We start from the raw sequence: 18,722 nt of genomic DNA on the forward strand, positions 1-18,722 counted from the left end.
AGTAGAGTTCTTGAGTGAGAATGTACCATTCAGATTTAAAGAAGTTCAAGGGAAAATCAAGCTGGGGAAATCATAATTAGGAACCTACAAATATTTATATATGGGAGGAACTTAAAATATACTTACTCAGTTATACAGACAGTATTGGAAGTTACCCACAACTTTTAGATTTCTCATTTACTCTGTAATTTGAGTGTTTGTAGTTGGTAACCAGATCATAAAATGAGAGTGGCATTGAACATTTGGATGAAGAGTTAGATAAACAGAAATGCCTTTAACATATTGTAGATAATGAAACAAAGCAAAATAAGCTTAAAAGCCTGTCTTTTTAAAGTTTTTTTTTTTTTGGTAATCTCCACACCCAATGTGGGGCTTGAATTTAGGACCCTGAGTTCAAGAGTTGCATGCTCTCCTGAGCCAGACTGGCACCCCCAAACTTAAAAGCATCTTAATTAAATTTTATTAAAGGGGAACCCTGAAAAGTTTCTAGTGAACAAGGGATGATGAATAAAATGTGTTCTTATGACAGCCATTATTATTAATTGAAGATGCAGAAAAATCAATGCAAATTTTTTTTTTTTTAATAGAATGCTATCCAGTTTGCTTTGTTTCTGTAAATATAATAAATATTCATAAGGGCTTTCATGCAGTCAGAATGTTCTTAGTCTTCAGTATCCTTTTTACTTGACTTTAAATGGCCTTATTACAGAAGTTTTTCAGGAAGCTGATCTTTGTTGTGAAGGAAGATTTAATATTGTTCTACTGTACAGTGATAGACTTAGCAATATAAAATATGATTTATAGCAATTTCTGTCCTGTAAAACAGGAGAAAGAAACTTGAATTATACGTGTGTGTGTGTGTGTGTGTGTGTGTGTGTATTAGATTATTTATTTATTTATTTGACAGAGAAAGATCACAGGTAGGCAGAGAGGCAACGCAGAGAGAGAGAGAGAGAGGAGGAAGCAGGCTCCCTGCCATGCAGAAAGCCCGAAGTGGGACTCGATCCCAGGACCCTGAGATCATGACCTGAGCCGAAGGCAGAGGCTTAACCCACTGAGCCACCCAGGTGCCTCTAACAAACGTTTTGTTTGCTAAATTCCTAATACATGTATAACTGAAAATGTTTTGCTAAAATATAAAATCTGTAGTGATACATAATGGAATTAATAGACCCCAAGGAACAAATAAAAAGAAAAATAATTGTATGTATCCCCTGCTTCTTGAAAGTTCACATTGTAACCACTCCAGTTTTATAAAAGATCTATATTATTACTTGTTTTTGTTAACTGAAGGAAGTCTGAAGAGGATTTTCGCTTTTAAGAAGAAAGGCAAAAAGCAAAAATAGCATTTAGTGTTTGTTTTGCAGCCAGCTGCTAAAGAGGCAGCATGCACCTTGAGCAGCAAGAATGGTCCCACCATACTCCTTCCTACACACTCAGCATCTCAGCATCAAGCCACCATAGCTTTGAACTGTGTCTGTGAACATCTGTGTTTTATCTTTTATTTATTTTGTACACTTGTTAGCAAGATGTGTCCTGGAATATCAGAAAAGCCTAAGAGGTTATTTTTTTGGGTCTGGGAAAGCTAAAAAAAATTTCTGTATAAATTAATTGTAATTGCTTCTTCATGCTGTTTCAGTTTATGAAAGGTTTTGTTAAGAACACTCTTGGATAGGGGTCACTGGTGGCTTGTTTGGTTAAGTGCCTGACTCTTGATTTTGGCTCAGATCATGATCGTCAGGGTCATGAAATCAAGCCCTGCATTGGGCTCCGTGCCAAGTGTGGGGGCTACTTAAGTTTCTCTCCCTCTGCCCCACTCCCTTCCTGCTCCTGCGTGCTCTCAATCTCTCTCTCTCTCTCTCAAAAAACAAATAAACAAACAAACAAAAAACAAAAACCACTCTTGGATAGCTGGGGAAACCCGTATTGTACATTTGCTGTTAGCAAAGCATTTTATATGCATGATTCTCTTTGGATGCTTTTTGTCTCCTTCTTTATTGAAGTATGATTGACACACAGAGCAGCTGTATGTATTCATGTATACAACTTGATAAATTGGAGCTAAGTATACACCTGTGATATTGTCACTATAAACAGTACCATGAACTGACCATCACCTCTAATAACTTCCACCTTCTCACCCTCTTTTGTATGTATTTGTGTATATGATAAGAACATTTAACATAAGATCTAGTCCATACGTTCTTTCTAATCCAGCTTTGAGATACAGTTGACATGTGTAAATTTAAAGTATACAGCATGATGATCTGATGTATACTTATGTTGCAAAATCCATTTATCCTCTTTCAATCTTTACCACAGTCCTATATGGCAAATATTATAACATCTAGTAATTATTGAATGCTCACTGTATGCCAGGGATTGGCTTAATCAGTTTACTTGCACCGTGCCATTTAATCTTCCCCAAGTTCCAAGAGTAGATGCTCATATTATTCCTTCTTTAAGGATGAGAAAACTGAGGCTCAGAAGTTAAGTGATCTGTTGGAAGCCCCACAGTCCTAAAGCTAAGCCACAGGTAGAATCCCGGGCTTACAGCTCCAAACCTCATATTTTTTCTTTTTTTTTTTTTTTAATTCTTCAATAAGAAAAAAAAAATCAAGCTTTTAAAAAGTACTTATTATAATTTGATTTTATACCTAGAAGCAGGGAGATTTTAGAGGTTCGAAAGGAACTTAGAAGATCATTATTTCACAAGTTAGGAAATTAAGACCCATAGAATGTATAATTTACCTAATTTATCTGGCAAAAAGAATTTACCTAAGTTTATCTGGTAATAATGTTACCATTGATTTATATATGGTAATAATGTTCAAGCATTTATATCAGCATTTATAATACTATAGTTTTCCAGCAGATTTATTTTTCCAATTAATTTTTTTTCTAATATTTAAATAAATTTCTTATATCTTGAAGATAGAGTCTCGGTTAAGGAAGGAGGCTGTAAAGCAGATAAAGTGAACACAGGAGAGAAATACATTTTGATTGACTTTTTTTTAAAGATTTTATTTATTTATTTGACAGAGAGAGGTCACAAGTAGGCAGAGAGGCAGGCGGTGGCGGGGGCAGGGGATGGTATGGGGGAAGCAGGCCCTGCTGAGCAGAGAGCCTGATGTGGGGCTCCATCCCAGGACCCTGAGATCATGACTGAGCCAAAGGCAGAAACTTAACCCACTGAGTCACCCAGGTGCCCCTATTTTAATTAAATTTATACAGCCTTCCGGTTGGACAGTTAAGAGTTGATACAGTGCTTCTGGTTCTATATTACTTTTATAAGAACAAATAAAAATCAATATACCTGTCTTTGAAAAATTACTTATGAAGTTCTCACTTACTAACAAATAGGTATACATGTTTCCTGGTAAAGGTTTTTTTTCCCCCCGATATTACATCCTTCCTTGAAACTTACATATTTTAAATGAGTTAATGCAATGTAGGCAGGACAAGGACTCTCAGAGTTGTGTTTTCTCTGTCCAGCCCTAGGTATTGGGTGTTTGGGTTGTTGCCCCTTCCTCAGTATCTCCCATATGTTTAAGTGCAGGATAAAGAAATAGGTGTCATCTCTTTGGAATGTTAGCTCAGTAGCTTTGGAAAAGGATGTAAAAGATTTCACATTATGAGGGATAGGCCTGAAACTTAGAAAACGGATTCCTGCATAAATGAAACAAACTATGGCCCTGGTGTGAATAGTGCTGATAAGTAGTTTTTAACTGGAATAAAAGCATGTTACTAAATTCTCATCATAAAAGAAGATACTAAAAAAAGTATCAATTTTAAGCCTTAAGTGTACAGAGGTGGCACTGGGTCTTCAGAGAAAGATGTTAAACAACTTAGAAAATGTATTTTTGCCAAAAGCTGGCTGACATTCAGTTCTCTTTGAATATTCATTCATTCATTCACTCACTCATTTTTTTTAAGATTTTATTTATTTATTTGACAGTGAGAGAGGGAACACAAGCAGGGGGAGTGACAGGGAGAGGGAGAAGCGGGCTCAGCGCTGAGCAGGGAGCCTGATGGCAGGCTCAATCCCAGGACCCTGGGATCCTGACCCAAGCTGAAGGCAGACACCCAATGACTGAGCCACCCAGGCACCCCCTTTGAGTATTTAGAACATAGTATTGGTGTGGTTTGTAAAAAAAAGTTTGCTTTGCCTGCCTTCTTCAGTGTCCAGTCTGCTGTTAGCCATCCAGTGAGTTCTTTCAGACATTGGACTTTTAAATTTTAGAATGTCCATTTGATGTTTTTAGCGAGTCCAGTTCTCTTTGAAATCTTTTCACACGTATTCGTCCATCTTTTCCTTTTACTTCATCAAACATATTAACCATACTTAAAGTTCTGTCAGCTAACACCAATAACTGGATTATTCATGGTTCTGTTTAAACTATGGTATTTTTCTTTATGATGATTATTCACATTTTCCTGCCTTTTATAATTTCTTACTTTATGCTAGATATCATACACAAAATGAGAAGCTCCAGATGAAGTCTTTCACAGTCAAGGGTCTCCTCCTTTCTCATCGGCAGGTAGGGTGAGGAGAGTCAGGGACTGAGCTGGGTTGGCACCGGTTGCAAGTTTAGTAGGAATCAGTTCACCTTTGGATTTTTCCTTTTTTCTTGGGTCTGGCCCTTCTTAGACTTTCGATGAGGTTTGGCAGGTCTTCTCTTTTTCTCTTCCTTTTTCTCCTAAAAGTTGTACCCTTAGGATATTTTGAGTTTGGCTTTTTAGCATTTAGTCTCCTGCAGGTTCACATGTCTTGAGGGAGAGACCAATCAAATGTTGGATTGCTGCAGAGCCTTCTCTGTCCAGCAGAATTTTTGTGTCCTAAGCCCTGGGAGACTGAGTAATTTTTCTCTGTCTTTCTGGCTTGGTCCCTGACCCTTCCATTCTGCCAGGAACTCAGTAATGTTTCTAGGGAGAACTGGCTTTGCATTTTAGGGCACATCTGATTTCCAATCTATTGAGCCAGCATGCACAACCTGCAGAAGCTTTGTTGATTTCCCTTTCCCCCTATTGAGTCCCACTGGTTGTTGCCAAGTCGGATCCTCAGCCCACCCCAGGAATCAACAAACAGAGAAAATGGCCAGTAATCATCAGATGATTTAAGAACGGCTCTTTTCGTCCCTGGATTTTATTTCATGTGTTTTGTGTTGTTTTCAGAATTTTCTGATGTTTTAAAAATAATGGTGCTTTTTTTTTTCCTTCTTCACTTTATTCATTTCAGTTGGCAGTGGAGTGTAGAAGTCTCCAGCTACTTTTACTTGGTATAAGGAATGATGTTTTTTGCATGATTGAAAGAAAAGAATTAGACGATTGTTTTTATCTTGTTTCTACATTTTATTTGAAATTTTAAAAAATTCAGATGCAAGTAGAAATAGTTATCCAAAGTGGAAAGAACATTGACTTTAGGGATGCTTGGGTGGTTCAGTTGGTTAAGCATCTGTCTGTTGCTCCGGTCATGATCCTGGAGTCCTGCATCAGGCTCCTTGCTTAGTGGAGAGCCTGCTTCTCCCTCTGACTGCCCCTCCCCCTGCTGGTGTGCACGCTCTCTCTTTCTCTCTCTCTCTCTGACAAACAAATAAAATCTAAAAACAAACAAACAAAAACCATTGGCCTTAAAGTTTGGAGATCTGAGCTTGAATCCTGTCATTCCCTTGAATGGTATGTGTGACCTTGGGCAAACCATTTAAATTCTGTAAGGCTGTGTACTTAATGTATAAAATAGAAATATACCTCAGGTCATGTTTTATTGCAGGAGGCAAGGTATAAAAAATAAAACACATTTTGGATGAATCTCACTGAGACTGAGGAATAGAGTAATTGAATGGGTATTTTTCAGACTTTAGAATCACAGAATATTAGAGGTGGAAAGAATTTAGTTTTAGAGTAAGTTGGATGATCAAGGCCAATAGCCTCGTTAGTGGTTTAGATACTTTTTGCATGTCATAGATGTGTTATTTGACAGATTCTTTACAAATTCATAGTGCTGGTGTATAATGAAAAGAGCATTATATTGAAAGCCATATAATCCTGGTTTCATATCCTGGCCTCTTTCTAGTGTAGCTTTAAGTTTCTTAACCCCTTTAAGCTGTAGTTTTCATATGTAAAATGAAGGTAAATCAAGATGCCTTATGGATGCTTTGTGAATATTACATATGGTAACAAAGGGAAGATACCTAGTTGGATGTGAAGATCAGTAGGTACTATTCTTTATCCCTTTTTGTTTCTCTGGTTGTCCATTATAATCACTTAGCAAGTGACTTTTCCTCTCACCTGTTGGTCCTAACCAGTGTTTCATTCTTGTGTAATTACATAGTTTTTAAAAATCCCTGATAGTAATACTTGGGTTATATTAGCTTAGTGAAATTCACTTGTCTTTATGAACAGTTTTTCTAATCTGATGTCAGTTAAAATTCAGTTTTAGCTTTTAAAAACATTTATTTGAGTATAGTGGACCCACAGTGAATGCAGTTTTCGTTTTTTGAGATGTTACCCGTATTTACTGAAATATTATCAGAGGTAGGGGATAACTCCCTTAATATCATGTGCAGCATTTTGTGTATTTATGTATATATACCTTTTTCATCATTCACCAAGTAGAGTAACCTAAAAAAGGTATGAACCACTAGCCTACGTCATAAACTCTTGATGAAATTGAATTTAAGCATACCATAGTTACAGTCTTGGTACACAAATATCTGTAGTTGCCTAGCTTATCTTCATCTCAAAATACTACTTTTTACAAATAGTACTAAAAGTGTTGTTCTGATGATATTTTGGTGGATGTTTTAGTTTATCTGGGTTATTTAAAAGTTAATGTTCACATGCAGTTTTTAAAAGGAGCCTTTAAATACAGGAAGGGGATTTGTTTAAACATCCTTTTGAGGAATCTGATCATATTCAAGTTTGTCTTTTTGCTGAATCCAGATTTTTCATGTGTCACAATACCGAGGTGTGCCATTTAATTTTCTGCACATCACTGCAGTGTAAGATTTACTTTAATCCAGAAGAAACAGGTGACTCAAGTAATTTTCTCTTGTTAAAATAATTCATTTAAAATGTCATATGGTTTCCTTCTAATGACTCGTAACTAGAAACATTGTTGTATCACTTATTTTAGCAATTTCAATTTGTACAGATGTCAAAAGAAAGTATAATTCTTACTTGAAAATACTTTAAAATACTTTAGAAAATGAGATTATGCATATATTTGAAGCATTGTTCTAGTTAAAGCTTAATGTATTATAAATTTAGGAGTTTAAAATTAAAATGTTTTAAAGAAGAAATTGAGCATTTGAAATTGCTCTTTGACATTGTGATATTGTGAATAAATCTCATTCAAATAAAGTTTGAGTTTATTGAGTTAGGTATTTTAAGTTTAAATAGCTGAACTTCTATAGTTATTAGTGAGATACTCTATTTATACATCTTGTTAACATATTTTAGCATCTTTATGTTTTCAAGACTGATAAGAAGGCTGTTTCCTTGGGAAAAATTCAGAGAAATTTTTGTTACAGCTTCCACATTTAACATTTTTTCCTTTGGCTTTGAAGTACTTTAAAATTCATGAGATTTCCATTGATTTTCGTTTTTAAACTTCTAGAAAACCACTTTTTGAAAAACCACTTTTCAAACGATTGTGATAAGTGAATCATTGGTAATGAGTATAGTATTAAGTAATAGTGGTAACAAAGTAGAGGAATAATACACTCAGGGTTTCTAAATACAGAGTCCTTGCTGCCCCGAAATACTTATATACCTAATGGCATGTAATTTGCTTATAAGGAATAGTAATTTATTCCTTAGAAAGTAATAATATTTAGAAAAAATGGCAAAAATGCTTCATAATAAGTCAAATTTGAATTTTCAAGAAACCCTAATTTTTAGTTGTGCTAACTTAACTTTTTCTAGTTCCTTTATAGGTATTTTACTATTGTAAGTGTACTTTAGATGCCTCTTTGAAAGTTGATAATGCAGTATATCTAATGTAAATTTTTAATTAATCATTATTTAATTAGCCATTTTGTGAATTATCCAGGCCATTTTACATCTATTACGGTTTTCCTGTTTTCACTTATTTCCACAATTCTATCAAAAAATTAAAAGGAATCAAAGGCAATAGAAATAGAAGCCAAAGTTTCTATCCTTCTATTACTATTAGTTACTCAGCAGTCTGTGTAGTAAGTTTATTTAGAAATTGAAATGTTTTTGAATCTTTATTATTTTTTACTTCAACATTGCCAAATGGCTATATCATAGTTACTTCACATGTGAGAAAAATGTAATTAGCAAGGTGTTGAAATGAAGAAATATGTGGGGGAAAAAAAGTGAGCTCTGTGATAAGGAAGATAGGTGGCAGTCCAGTTCTTGGGGCTGTCCTCTTCCAGACCAGGTTAATGGCACGACATTATTCTCTTAAAAACTTGTTTTGCTTGCATGGTGTGAGTTGGTGGTCTTGGTCCTTTTAATTAAGAATCCATGATAAAATTAGATTTCTTGTTGATCATCTTATGCTGCCGGTCTGAGGATTCATTGGTAAAGAACCACTAACCTGTCCTCTCACCCCAGGGTGTGAACACTGAAAAGGATTAAGGCCCACTGTAGGGAAGCTAGCACTGAAGCCTGCACTGCCCTTTCCCCTGTTCTTTTCAGTTAAATAGAAGATTTTTAGTTCCCATGACTATCAGTCTGGTGCTTTTCACAAGGACCAAATTCTTTTAAGAAAATTAAGATGATTTATTTTTAGAAATCCACGGGCCTAGAATACTGAAAGATAATTTTTTTGGTATTTTGTGTTGACAGGCCCTGTACGTACTATTTTTTCTCTGATGCATATTAGTTTACTTTAATTTATATTGAATTTGATGATTGATACAAACTTTTAAAAATCAAGAACAGATTTTTGTATGGTAAGATTTGCTTGACTAGTAGTAATTAATAGAGTTTGGAAGTGTTGAGTCTTAAATTTCTTTAGATAGCTGTCTAACAAACCTGTGGACCTAAACTTTTCACTGTTATTTCTAGATGATTGCAATTATAAGATGCTTTCTTTTCATGTTGAAAGGCTTTTAAATAGCTTTTATAAATGCTGAGGTGTCATATATTTTTTTCAGTATTTGCTAAATTGGTATTGTATTTAAGCTTAAAGATATATTTTGGGTTTTTTTAGCTAAAATAATTGCAGAGTATTAAACATTCTTGGTAGTTAAAGCTTTTTTTTCTTCCATTTAATTTGAGCTTTTGTTGTTACTAACAAATAATTTGTGGCACAGTCTTTCTTTCTTTCTTTTTTTCTTTCTTTTTCCTTTTTTAAATGACTGCTAGAATCTATATACTTGTCACCTTAGTGTCCTAGAAATGTTCCACTTAGATCAAGGGTTCCTTTCTGGTTTTGTATGTTCTCACCTGCTCCTCACTGTAAATCATTGAGATGTCAAGTGCAATGATTAATTAAGCTGCACGTGCAAGTGCTTTTTTTTCACCTGTCAAGCAGGAAAGAAGTCTTATCGCAAGATTAGATGCTGCTAATTCACTGCTTTTTCTCCAGACTGTCAAGTATGTAGAAATATTTTATATTTAGATGCTTATTCAGAATATTGCATATCAGGGTTCGTTTTGTTTTGAGTTCTTAAATATTGTAAGATACAATTATCGTACCAAACCCTATCATTAAACTCCTAATTAGAGGCAAGGAGTAAATTCAGATTTCCTACATAAATATTTTGGAATTTTAGGTTTATACTTCGTAATTACCTTTTATCCAAAAACTGCTAGTTGACTTAAGTTATTTAAAGTAACTATTTTCAAGTTCTAAATTGATTTTGTATGTATCCTATACACCATGAGATCCATTCCTACTGAGATCCATTCTTATTATAATATAGCCTAGATTTAAATTTGTGATGAAATATGATGATGGTTAGCTACACTTTTTTCTTTGAGTAATGAATATTTACTGAATGTAAGGTTAAGCTTTTACTGTTTTACATTGATACAAAACCTTGGACTTGGATGGCTTTTTCTCCCCACCCTAGTTATTTCATCCTCCACCCCCCTTTTTAAACATCAGTAAAAGTAAAACCTCAAATTGTATAGTAATCTTAATCTATTATTAAAAAGTCCTAGAAAGGAAGATTACAAGGTAGATTCAGGTTTTGAATCGGTTTTGCCATTGGTTTAGCAGCGGGTGGGCAGGCAGATGCCTGCTCAGAGTAGAACCTATTGCCATTTTTCACCATTGATAGAGTAGCCTTTCAGAGTCAATGAGCTCTGTCAATGTGAGCTTGTCAAGGCTACAACTTCATAGACCTGAGAGGCGGTTTGAGAGGTCAGCCCTTTTCAGGTTCGCTGTGATGCAAATGAACTTTAATGCTTAAACAACTATTGGAATTTTTATGTCTGCTCCTTGTTCTTTTTTCTTCACAAAGTCATTGACGAGACATTCAGTGCTTTTTAAATTGGAAGTTGCATTGTGCTAAAGACCTAGTACAGATTTACGGAGGGCTGAAAGCAGTTAGATCATGTTCTTTTCATGGTGCGATTAGAATCAAATCGATTTCCCTACAGCCTTCAGCATTCAGATGGCAATTTTAACAAAGCTTGGGGGCTAGACAAGGGACAAAACGACTGAACTGAATGTTAATTACACTCTGCAGCCTTATTTTCTTTTGATTTGGGGCTGACTGGCAACTAAATTAACAAAAAGTGTGACCATAACTGCTGCCCTATTTTCATTTAAAAGGAGAGCTGCCTCTAAAAGGCTATCTTTACAAAGAAACAAGTGAGGTCTGCTGATCATTGTTAACAAGGGCACTTTTTCTCCCTTAAAATTCTTGCCAAAAAAAAAAAAAAAAACTGTTCAAAAAAAGTAATGTAATAAATTAGTCATTGGCGTTATTGCTCAGAGTTAGGTGATTTTCTGATTTTTATGACATAAGCTTGGAAAATGGTAATAGTGGGTAATTCATTGGTAGTTATGAATTATAATTGGCACCTCTGTGACCAGTATATCTTTTGTACGTGCAACATGCTAAAAGGTAATATGGTAACTTAGATAACAGTGGATACTTTAAAGAAATATTAACCATTTGTTATGTAACATTAAACTATTTAAAATCAGCTTGATCCTAACAATTTTTTACCTCTCTCATCCTTGCTTGACATGCAGATTTTCATATTTGTTAGTACTCAGTTGTACACATTAATAGCACTAGATGCTTTTCTCCTTCCCTTGCAAGGAAGCTGCAGCTGCGCCAAGTTGCAGTTGATTCTTGCAGCAACACTGTCCCTTTTGCACCTGCAGCTGTGTCGGTCTCATCCTAACACCTGGCATCATGAATTACCCTCTCCTCTATTCATACTTCCAGGCAAGACACATTTCCTGCTGCACAGTAGATATTGCAGAAATCAAGTGAACTTACATTTCTCAGTTGATTGCTTTAACAGTAGTATTGACTTAGGCATTTGATTTTAGTATTTGATTTTAGTATCATTTTTGTGGGCTATATATATTTTGCCTCTGAAAATCTTTATCTGTGGAATAATTAATAAACAGGCTTTTAAATATGGGTATTAGGTGTGATGTGAAAATTTGTTTTGATAGCTAGTGGATTTTTTAAAAATTTGTGAATGTTTAATTATTTTCTTTTTGATTTTACCCTGAAGTCATTTGCATTTTGTTAACTAATATTTAAATAACTTGTTTTAAAATATGAGTGAAGGAACTTTTATCACTAAGTACTACAGAAATATTTTTGGAAGAAATGGGCATTAAAATCTATATCATTTGGTAGATGATGTTAACTTTTTATTTTTTCATTCTTATTTATATTTTTGATATTAGCTTTTTAAAAGACTTCAATAATTTCATATCAGAGGCTAGTAAATTTGAAACAGTTAAAAAAAGATACAGTGTTGAAGAATAAAACCATATCTTTATTATAATAGTACCATTTCTGTTCAGGGTACTACTTAGTACACAAATGTTGAAAGTGTTATAGACCACCATGTGCTCACTCAGTCACTGTCTTCTACCTCTCTCCCTTTCACACAAAAAACAGCTGCAAAACAAAGTTTTTCTAAAACCAGTCAAGAGTAAACTTTTTTCTCATTTGTCTTCCAGACACGAAGATCGATTGAGAAGTTATTAGAATGGGAAAACAATAGGTTATACCACAAGGTGAGTACCACAGGGAGCAGCTTCGTACTGTTGGGGTCTGAATTGCACAGTATGGAAACAGATGCTTTTGTTGAACTAAAAATATGAAAGGTGGACAAATGGGTTAGTCTGTGTGCTGCAATAAAATAGGGCTCATTTTTCTTCTTTTACTCTCCTACTTGTCTAGCTGTGCTTGCACTGGAGACTGAGCAAAAGGAAATGTGAAACGAATAACATGATGGAATATGTAAGTTAAAGGGCTGTTTTGTGAGTTTCTCTATTAAATGATCATTTATTTTGCTTCTGATCTTATTCTTTCCATGATTATTAATCAGCAAAGGTGTCAGGAGCTTAATCTCCTGAGCGCAGGGATTTTCTACGGTTCACAGATGCATGGTTTCATGTGCAAGACTGATTTATAAAGTTATGAATGACTTGAAAACAAGGCTTCACTGTGTTCTGAAAAATAATAAATTAATTGCCAAGATAAAATAGCCTGAACATGTGTTGATGGAGTGTGAAATTTTAGATGCTGTATAAAGAATAACCACAACTTTGGTTACGCAGCAAGTCAGATATGGCTTTTTTATATAATGCTAATCAAGTTTCCAAGTATGGAAGAAAACCTTTCAGCCAAGCCGTTGGAGCTTAAGAAACCTTTAGCCTTTATAGATTTTAACTGCCCATACCTCAGTGGCCTTTAAAATCGTTTGAAATGTTATTAGAATATTGTTTTGTAAAAATTATCTTTAAAGCAGGAGATGAGATGTTGCTCATTCTGTGTTCTTTAAAAGAGACCTAATTGGCACATGTGTACAATGAATTTTAGAGTTTATTCAGTATGGGATATAATTTACTAAATCCTTAATTTACTTGAACAATTTTTCTCCTTTTGAAAAGTTCAGAATACTGTAGAAAATCATGAATTTTTGTTTATTCTTCCCTGAATTTGGGTGTTTTATTTTAAATATGGAAAGATTGCTTTATTAAAAAGCTCTGTGGAAGACTTATTTGTTGAAAAAGAAAGTCATAGTCTTTGTGAAGTAACCAGGCACATTTCTGGCAGATTTTGTCTATTCTCTGAAACAATATAGTCATCATAGATAGTATATGTATGGGTGTGCATGTGTGTGAGAGCATGTGTGACCAAGACATTGATTAAAACAGTGCTTAAATAGTTTAAAATTATCATAAAGTCATTTTTCTCTGTAGCATTTTCCCTTTCTTTCATTATCATACAGTCAAATCCCATTTCTAGCCTTGAACATAAAAGACATCTTAAAAATGTCTTTTTTCATAGAACAGCTCTATTCAGTGAATCAAAAAATGTAGATTTTATCATTATCTATTATATCAAACATGTTAATTTATGATGATGAGAAAGATACTTGATACTTTTTTTTATTAAAAAGCATATTCAAAGAACTTGTTTTGAGATTGACCTATGAAAATGCTAGTCTTGGCTTTCATCATAGATGGTAAGAGTTTATATATTTTGGGGGGAGGGATGATTTAAAGGATTTGGGGAAAAGATACTCGCTATATTTATGAACCAAAATACTAATACATTTCGTTATTTACTTTGGGAAGGAAAACATGAAAGTCATTTCCAGTGCTGTTATTTTCAGATAGAATTTTAAGAATGTTATTCATTCATAAAATGCACTCAAATATTCATGTTTATTTTTATGATGTTCTTTTATTAACTAAAAATAATTTAACCATTCAAAACATTCTGAACTTTGTACTTTGTAAAATAGTTTAATTTATTATGAATTTTTAGATAAACACTTTTCCTAAAGCCATATTATTTCACATACCATTATGGGAGGTATCCAGAAGAGATGTCAAAAGGAAAAATATTGGGGTGCCTAGCTGGCTCAGTCCATGGAGCATGTGACTATTGATCCTGGGGTTGTGGGTTCGAGCCCCACTTTGGAGATAAAGATTACTTTAAAATACAAATTTTTTTAAGAAAAAAAAATATAAAAATTGCTACAAAAATGTATTTTTTCTAAATTTTCTCAGAGTATGTATATTTGTGATAGTTGCATGGGAGAATAACATAATTTCAAAAACTCCTTACGAAATAATTTTCAGAAGTTAAGATAGCAAAATTTTTCTAATGAACTGGGGCCTTTTTTACCACACCTCTCTTTGACCTCATCTTGTCTTTGACTTATAGATTTCATTTGTTAGTTAAAGGAAAATTATTCTCCCGATTATACTTTGAATATTGGGGACAATTTAGAAAAAATACCAATTTGATACCAACTTTTCTGTTATTCAGATACAGTAAGATAGTGTGATTTCGAAGAAATAAGACAAGTGGCCAGTTTCCTTCTGAAGGAAAAGAAGTTGTAGGATATATTCTTTAAAAACTAACGATAATTCAAATATAGTCAAGGTAGCCTTTATTTTGCATTAGGTAGTAAACACTGTAAAATGTAATGCATATACCTAAGACCTGAAATTTATAAAAACTGTCTAATGAGGACAAATTTGAAATATGGAAGTGTTTATTAAATGTTGACTCATGAGTAGTTTAAACATCAAATCAGTTAGTTTAATAATCAGATTTTAGAGCTGCAATGAATTTTGTCATCTACTCAAATCCCTTTATTTATTATATGAGGTAACTGAGAAACAGGGGAATCCAGCTCAAATAAAAAACTGTAGGAAGTTAGCGAACATTTTGTTAGCAAATACCAGGTCAAAAGAGTGGCAGAGGGTGCCGCCGAAGACTTAGTACAGGGTTATAACTCAAGAAAGAGAGAAATATTTTTGAGTTGTGTGCAGAAAAGCTTGCTTTATTGAGGCAGATCAGAAGTCAGGAGAATTGAAGAGTGAAAATGGAAGTTTCTGGCCCAGTTGCCTAAATGTGGAAGAGTGTCCAAGCCTGGAGGTTATATCAGGGCAAGTTTCTGAAAGAAAAATGAGGAGCTCATCAAACTTGGAAGCTTTTCAAATAATATTTTGTTTAGCATCGGTCTCATACAGAGCCTGGAACAAGGGAAAGAATTGATTGTTATTTAAGACGACTCAAATTTGGAATAAAAATTAGCTCTGGTCAACTTGTGTTTTTCTGTATCAGTGAATTTTGGTTTTCCTTTAGTTTCATAGTAAAAGGTCCTTTGGAACAAATTTAATCTTTATTATTGCTGACTTAAGATGAAAAGAGCTTTTTAAAAAAATTAAAGAGATAAAGAACCCATTATCAAGAGATTATGTATCATGGTAGGGTAAAGTGAGAGCAGATCTAGAACCTAAAGAAAGACCCATGGAATTGGGTGATACAAAAAGGAGGAAGGCGGAAGAAGTAAACATTGGGTTGATTGTAACCAGAAGTGTAGTAGGAAGGGCAAAGCTTTGGAGTTAAGGTAGTCCTTTGTTCCAGTACTGACTCCACAGTGCTGTGGTGTTATAATTACTTGGATAATGAGTGTCTTGATCTGTGAAATGAGGGTTATAATACTTGCCTCATGGAGAAGTTGTTAGGGTTAAATAGATCCACAGTGTATGAGACACTTGGTATGTAGTCATTTCTCAGGAAATGCTAGCTCTGACTCCCTTCCTCATTCTTCCCTGCATGCGTTCTCCTTCAGGGGCACTGTCAAATTGCCATAAGTGATGGAATACAACTGAATTTTTTTTTAAGATAAAAATTTATTTATATCTTTTTAAAACTTTTTTTTTTCTCCTTCTGCAGGTCATCCTCATAGAATTTTTACCAAAGACACCGATTTTTCGACCAGATTAGCATTTACTTTATTTATAGAGACTTTCCAAGTATGTTGTTTTTCCAATGGTGCCTTGCTTGGTGCTCTCCTGGTGGTGACATAACATTGGTTCTACAGAATCGTGTGGTGTTTTTTTCTGTTTTTTTGTTTGTTTGTTTGTTTGTTTCATTTCGTTTTGTTTTGTTTTTAAAATAACCGCATGTTCTAAGTGTGCATTTTTGTCAAACTTTGCAAGTTATTTCATACAAATGTTTAATACTTAAGTTATTGTGCTCTTTTCTGTTATGTATTCTGATTTTCAAGGATTACTTTTTTGTATTATCGAAAAAATACATTTGAAATTAGCATAAAAAGTGGCCAGCCTTTTTTATTTTATCACCAAGGTACACACAGTCTTTTATTTATTAATGCCATAATATAGAAGAACACTTTTGTAAGGCTCTACTTACCTATTCTAGCAAGCACACTCTTTGTATTATTTTTCTTCCTTTTAAAATTTAAAATAGTTATTATTTTAAAATAGTAAGTTTTCTTTACTAGCTTTTTGGAACCTAATATATCCTTTCCCATACAATTCCTAACGCTCTGTTTACAGCAGAAATATCTGTAACATTATGAAGACCTATCAAATTTTTGAAAGTATTTCTGTCTTCAGAGGTAGTAAGGCAGGATTAAATTATTTTTATTAGAATAGACAAATAACAAATGGTATGCATGCACCTAATGGTTTCTAGAGCTCAGGATCACAAAATATAGTAGCATTACAATCTGTGTATATTTTTGATCAAGATAATAATGGCCTTACTTGTGTTATTTTTTATTGTTTATCAAATCTTATATAGAAAAGTATGGAAATACTCCTTTTAAAGATTTCTAAGGAAAATATTTCTCCCAATCTAACATAATTGCAGAATGGATATATGTTTCTGAAAGGTTTTTGAAAGAAAGCAAAAGTTCTTGAATTAAAAGTGAGCTGGTGTTTAATACCCCATTGATATTTAGAACAGATTATTACTAAGAAATGGAGGAGAGATCTAGTACTGTTTTTATCCACTAGTTTGCTTTCAGTCCAGTTATGTATACTTTTTTGATTAAGAATGTGACATATAAGTATGAATCAGATTAGCTAGTTTCTTTTAAACATAGACAAACATACATATTTTTTCCTTCCTTTTGTTGTACATATCTCCATGCATTTTAAAACCTTCTAAATTTCTGAATGGCCTATGTGTAAATTTTTGTTTTTATAAACGTGAAATTATACAAGTTTTAATGTGTGTCAAGAACTTGTTCCATACAACTGTGGTATCTAGCAATAATGTGAATAACTTTTGAAATTATATAAACTATGCTTACTAATTTGTATTGAGAATTGGTACCACTATACAATATCTTTTCTCCTTGTATTAAATCTTTTAAATACCAGTTTCATTAATTTATATACCTGTATTTTTTTAAAGTATTACTCTGTACTTCTCCAAAGTACTGTAATTCTATATCAATTCGAATAGTTGGATTCTAGTATCTTAAATCCTACATTCTATTTTGGACATAAGGAACTATCTTAAAAACTAGAGTTTTGGTGGTTTTTTTTTTTTCCGCCTGAGAATTATTTCCATTACCCCCCAAAACACTTAACAATTTGAATTTATAGACCGCTTTTCCTCGGAAGAGCTGAAATTCAAACCTTTTCTCACTTTATTGACCTGGTGTCCAGGGTGTGTCCTACCACCTTAAAGTAGTGGAACTTAAAGGTAATGCTATTACAAAAACTAGTATTCCTATATGGTTTCAGTGTGAAAAATTACTGTCTGGAGAAGGCTAAATCTGCCTCAGGATTTAGAGAGACCAGGAAAATAGAACTGTGTAAACTCTGCAACACAGTGTTCTATATCTACAATTCTGTAAATTTGTAGAGTACCGTATTGATCAGCTTATATAGGAATAACTTTACTTATTTAGACAATTTATTTTCTCCTGTTACTAGTCTTGTGAAAATTTTAATTTAAAAATTATTCCCATAAGACTAATTTAACATAAGATAATTTTCACAATTGATAGTATTTAGGTATAGGAATCCTTTTAAAGCTTTTCTGATTTTGAGAGGTATGTCAGTTACTTTAAGTTTCCTTAGAAATGTGCGCTCTTACATTTCTGATGTGTATGTAGAAAAGAACCAGGAATGCCTAATATGTAACATTACGATTAGCCAGTTATGCCTTGAGCAGTTAGAGTTCCATGTTTGGGCTTTTATTAGTGGCCCCCAGTAAGCCCTCTGGCTTATCCTTTCTTGATTCATGAATCTAAGTGCCCATGTTACTGGAAATTAGAAATGTCAGAGATGCCTATGTTGTGTGAACATTAGGAAACATTTCCAAAGGAAATATTTAAAATGATAATTGTTCTTCAGTTCCTGTTTTTTTAGTATATGTGCTGCCAAAGCGAGCACCAGTTCCTATTTTTTGACTTAAAATTTGTGAGACATGAACCATAGGTACTTTTAAAACTGGCCAAGAAAAGATACTATTAGCAGAAAATCTAGTGTATAGATTTTACATAGGCTAAGTGAATAACTTACGGTCTTTGTTTATATATTACAGGCTTTTTATAGGTAGTCCATCATTCTTGTGTAGAAACATTTACTTTTCAAAGCTTACTATATTTTAACACACTGTTGTTATATATCTGAGTTAAAATACATACATACTCTACCTAAAGACTATAAGTAAAATTCAAATGACACATTTAGCTTCTAAGGCCCTGCTCACAGGGGGGTCACCTTACCCTACATAAAATGGTCCTCAGATGCT

The 18,722-nt window shown here is 33.7% G+C and overlaps 1 protein-coding gene across 1 annotated transcript in view; it reads left to right on the forward strand.

Moving 5' to 3' along the window:
- CHIC2 (cysteine rich hydrophobic domain 2) overlaps positions 1-17,343 on the forward strand; it is a 59,226-nt gene extending 41,883 nt beyond the window's left edge. Inside the window, exons 4-6 of the mRNA XM_059161506.1 lie at positions 12,137-12,193; positions 12,360-12,419; positions 15,882-17,343. Coding sequence (XP_059017489.1) covers positions 12,137-12,193; positions 12,360-12,419; positions 15,882-15,932 — 168 coding nt within the window. The 3' untranslated portion in view covers positions 15,933-17,343. The remainder of the gene's footprint in view (positions 1-12,136; positions 12,194-12,359; positions 12,420-15,881) is intronic.
- Positions 17,344-18,722: the final 1,379 nt, after the last annotated feature.

Source organism: Mustela lutreola, chromosome 1 (assembly GCF_030435805.1).
Source record: "Mustela lutreola isolate mMusLut2 chromosome 1, mMusLut2.pri, whole genome shotgun sequence".
NCBI lineage: Eukaryota > Metazoa > Chordata > Mammalia > Carnivora > Mustelidae > Mustela > Mustela lutreola.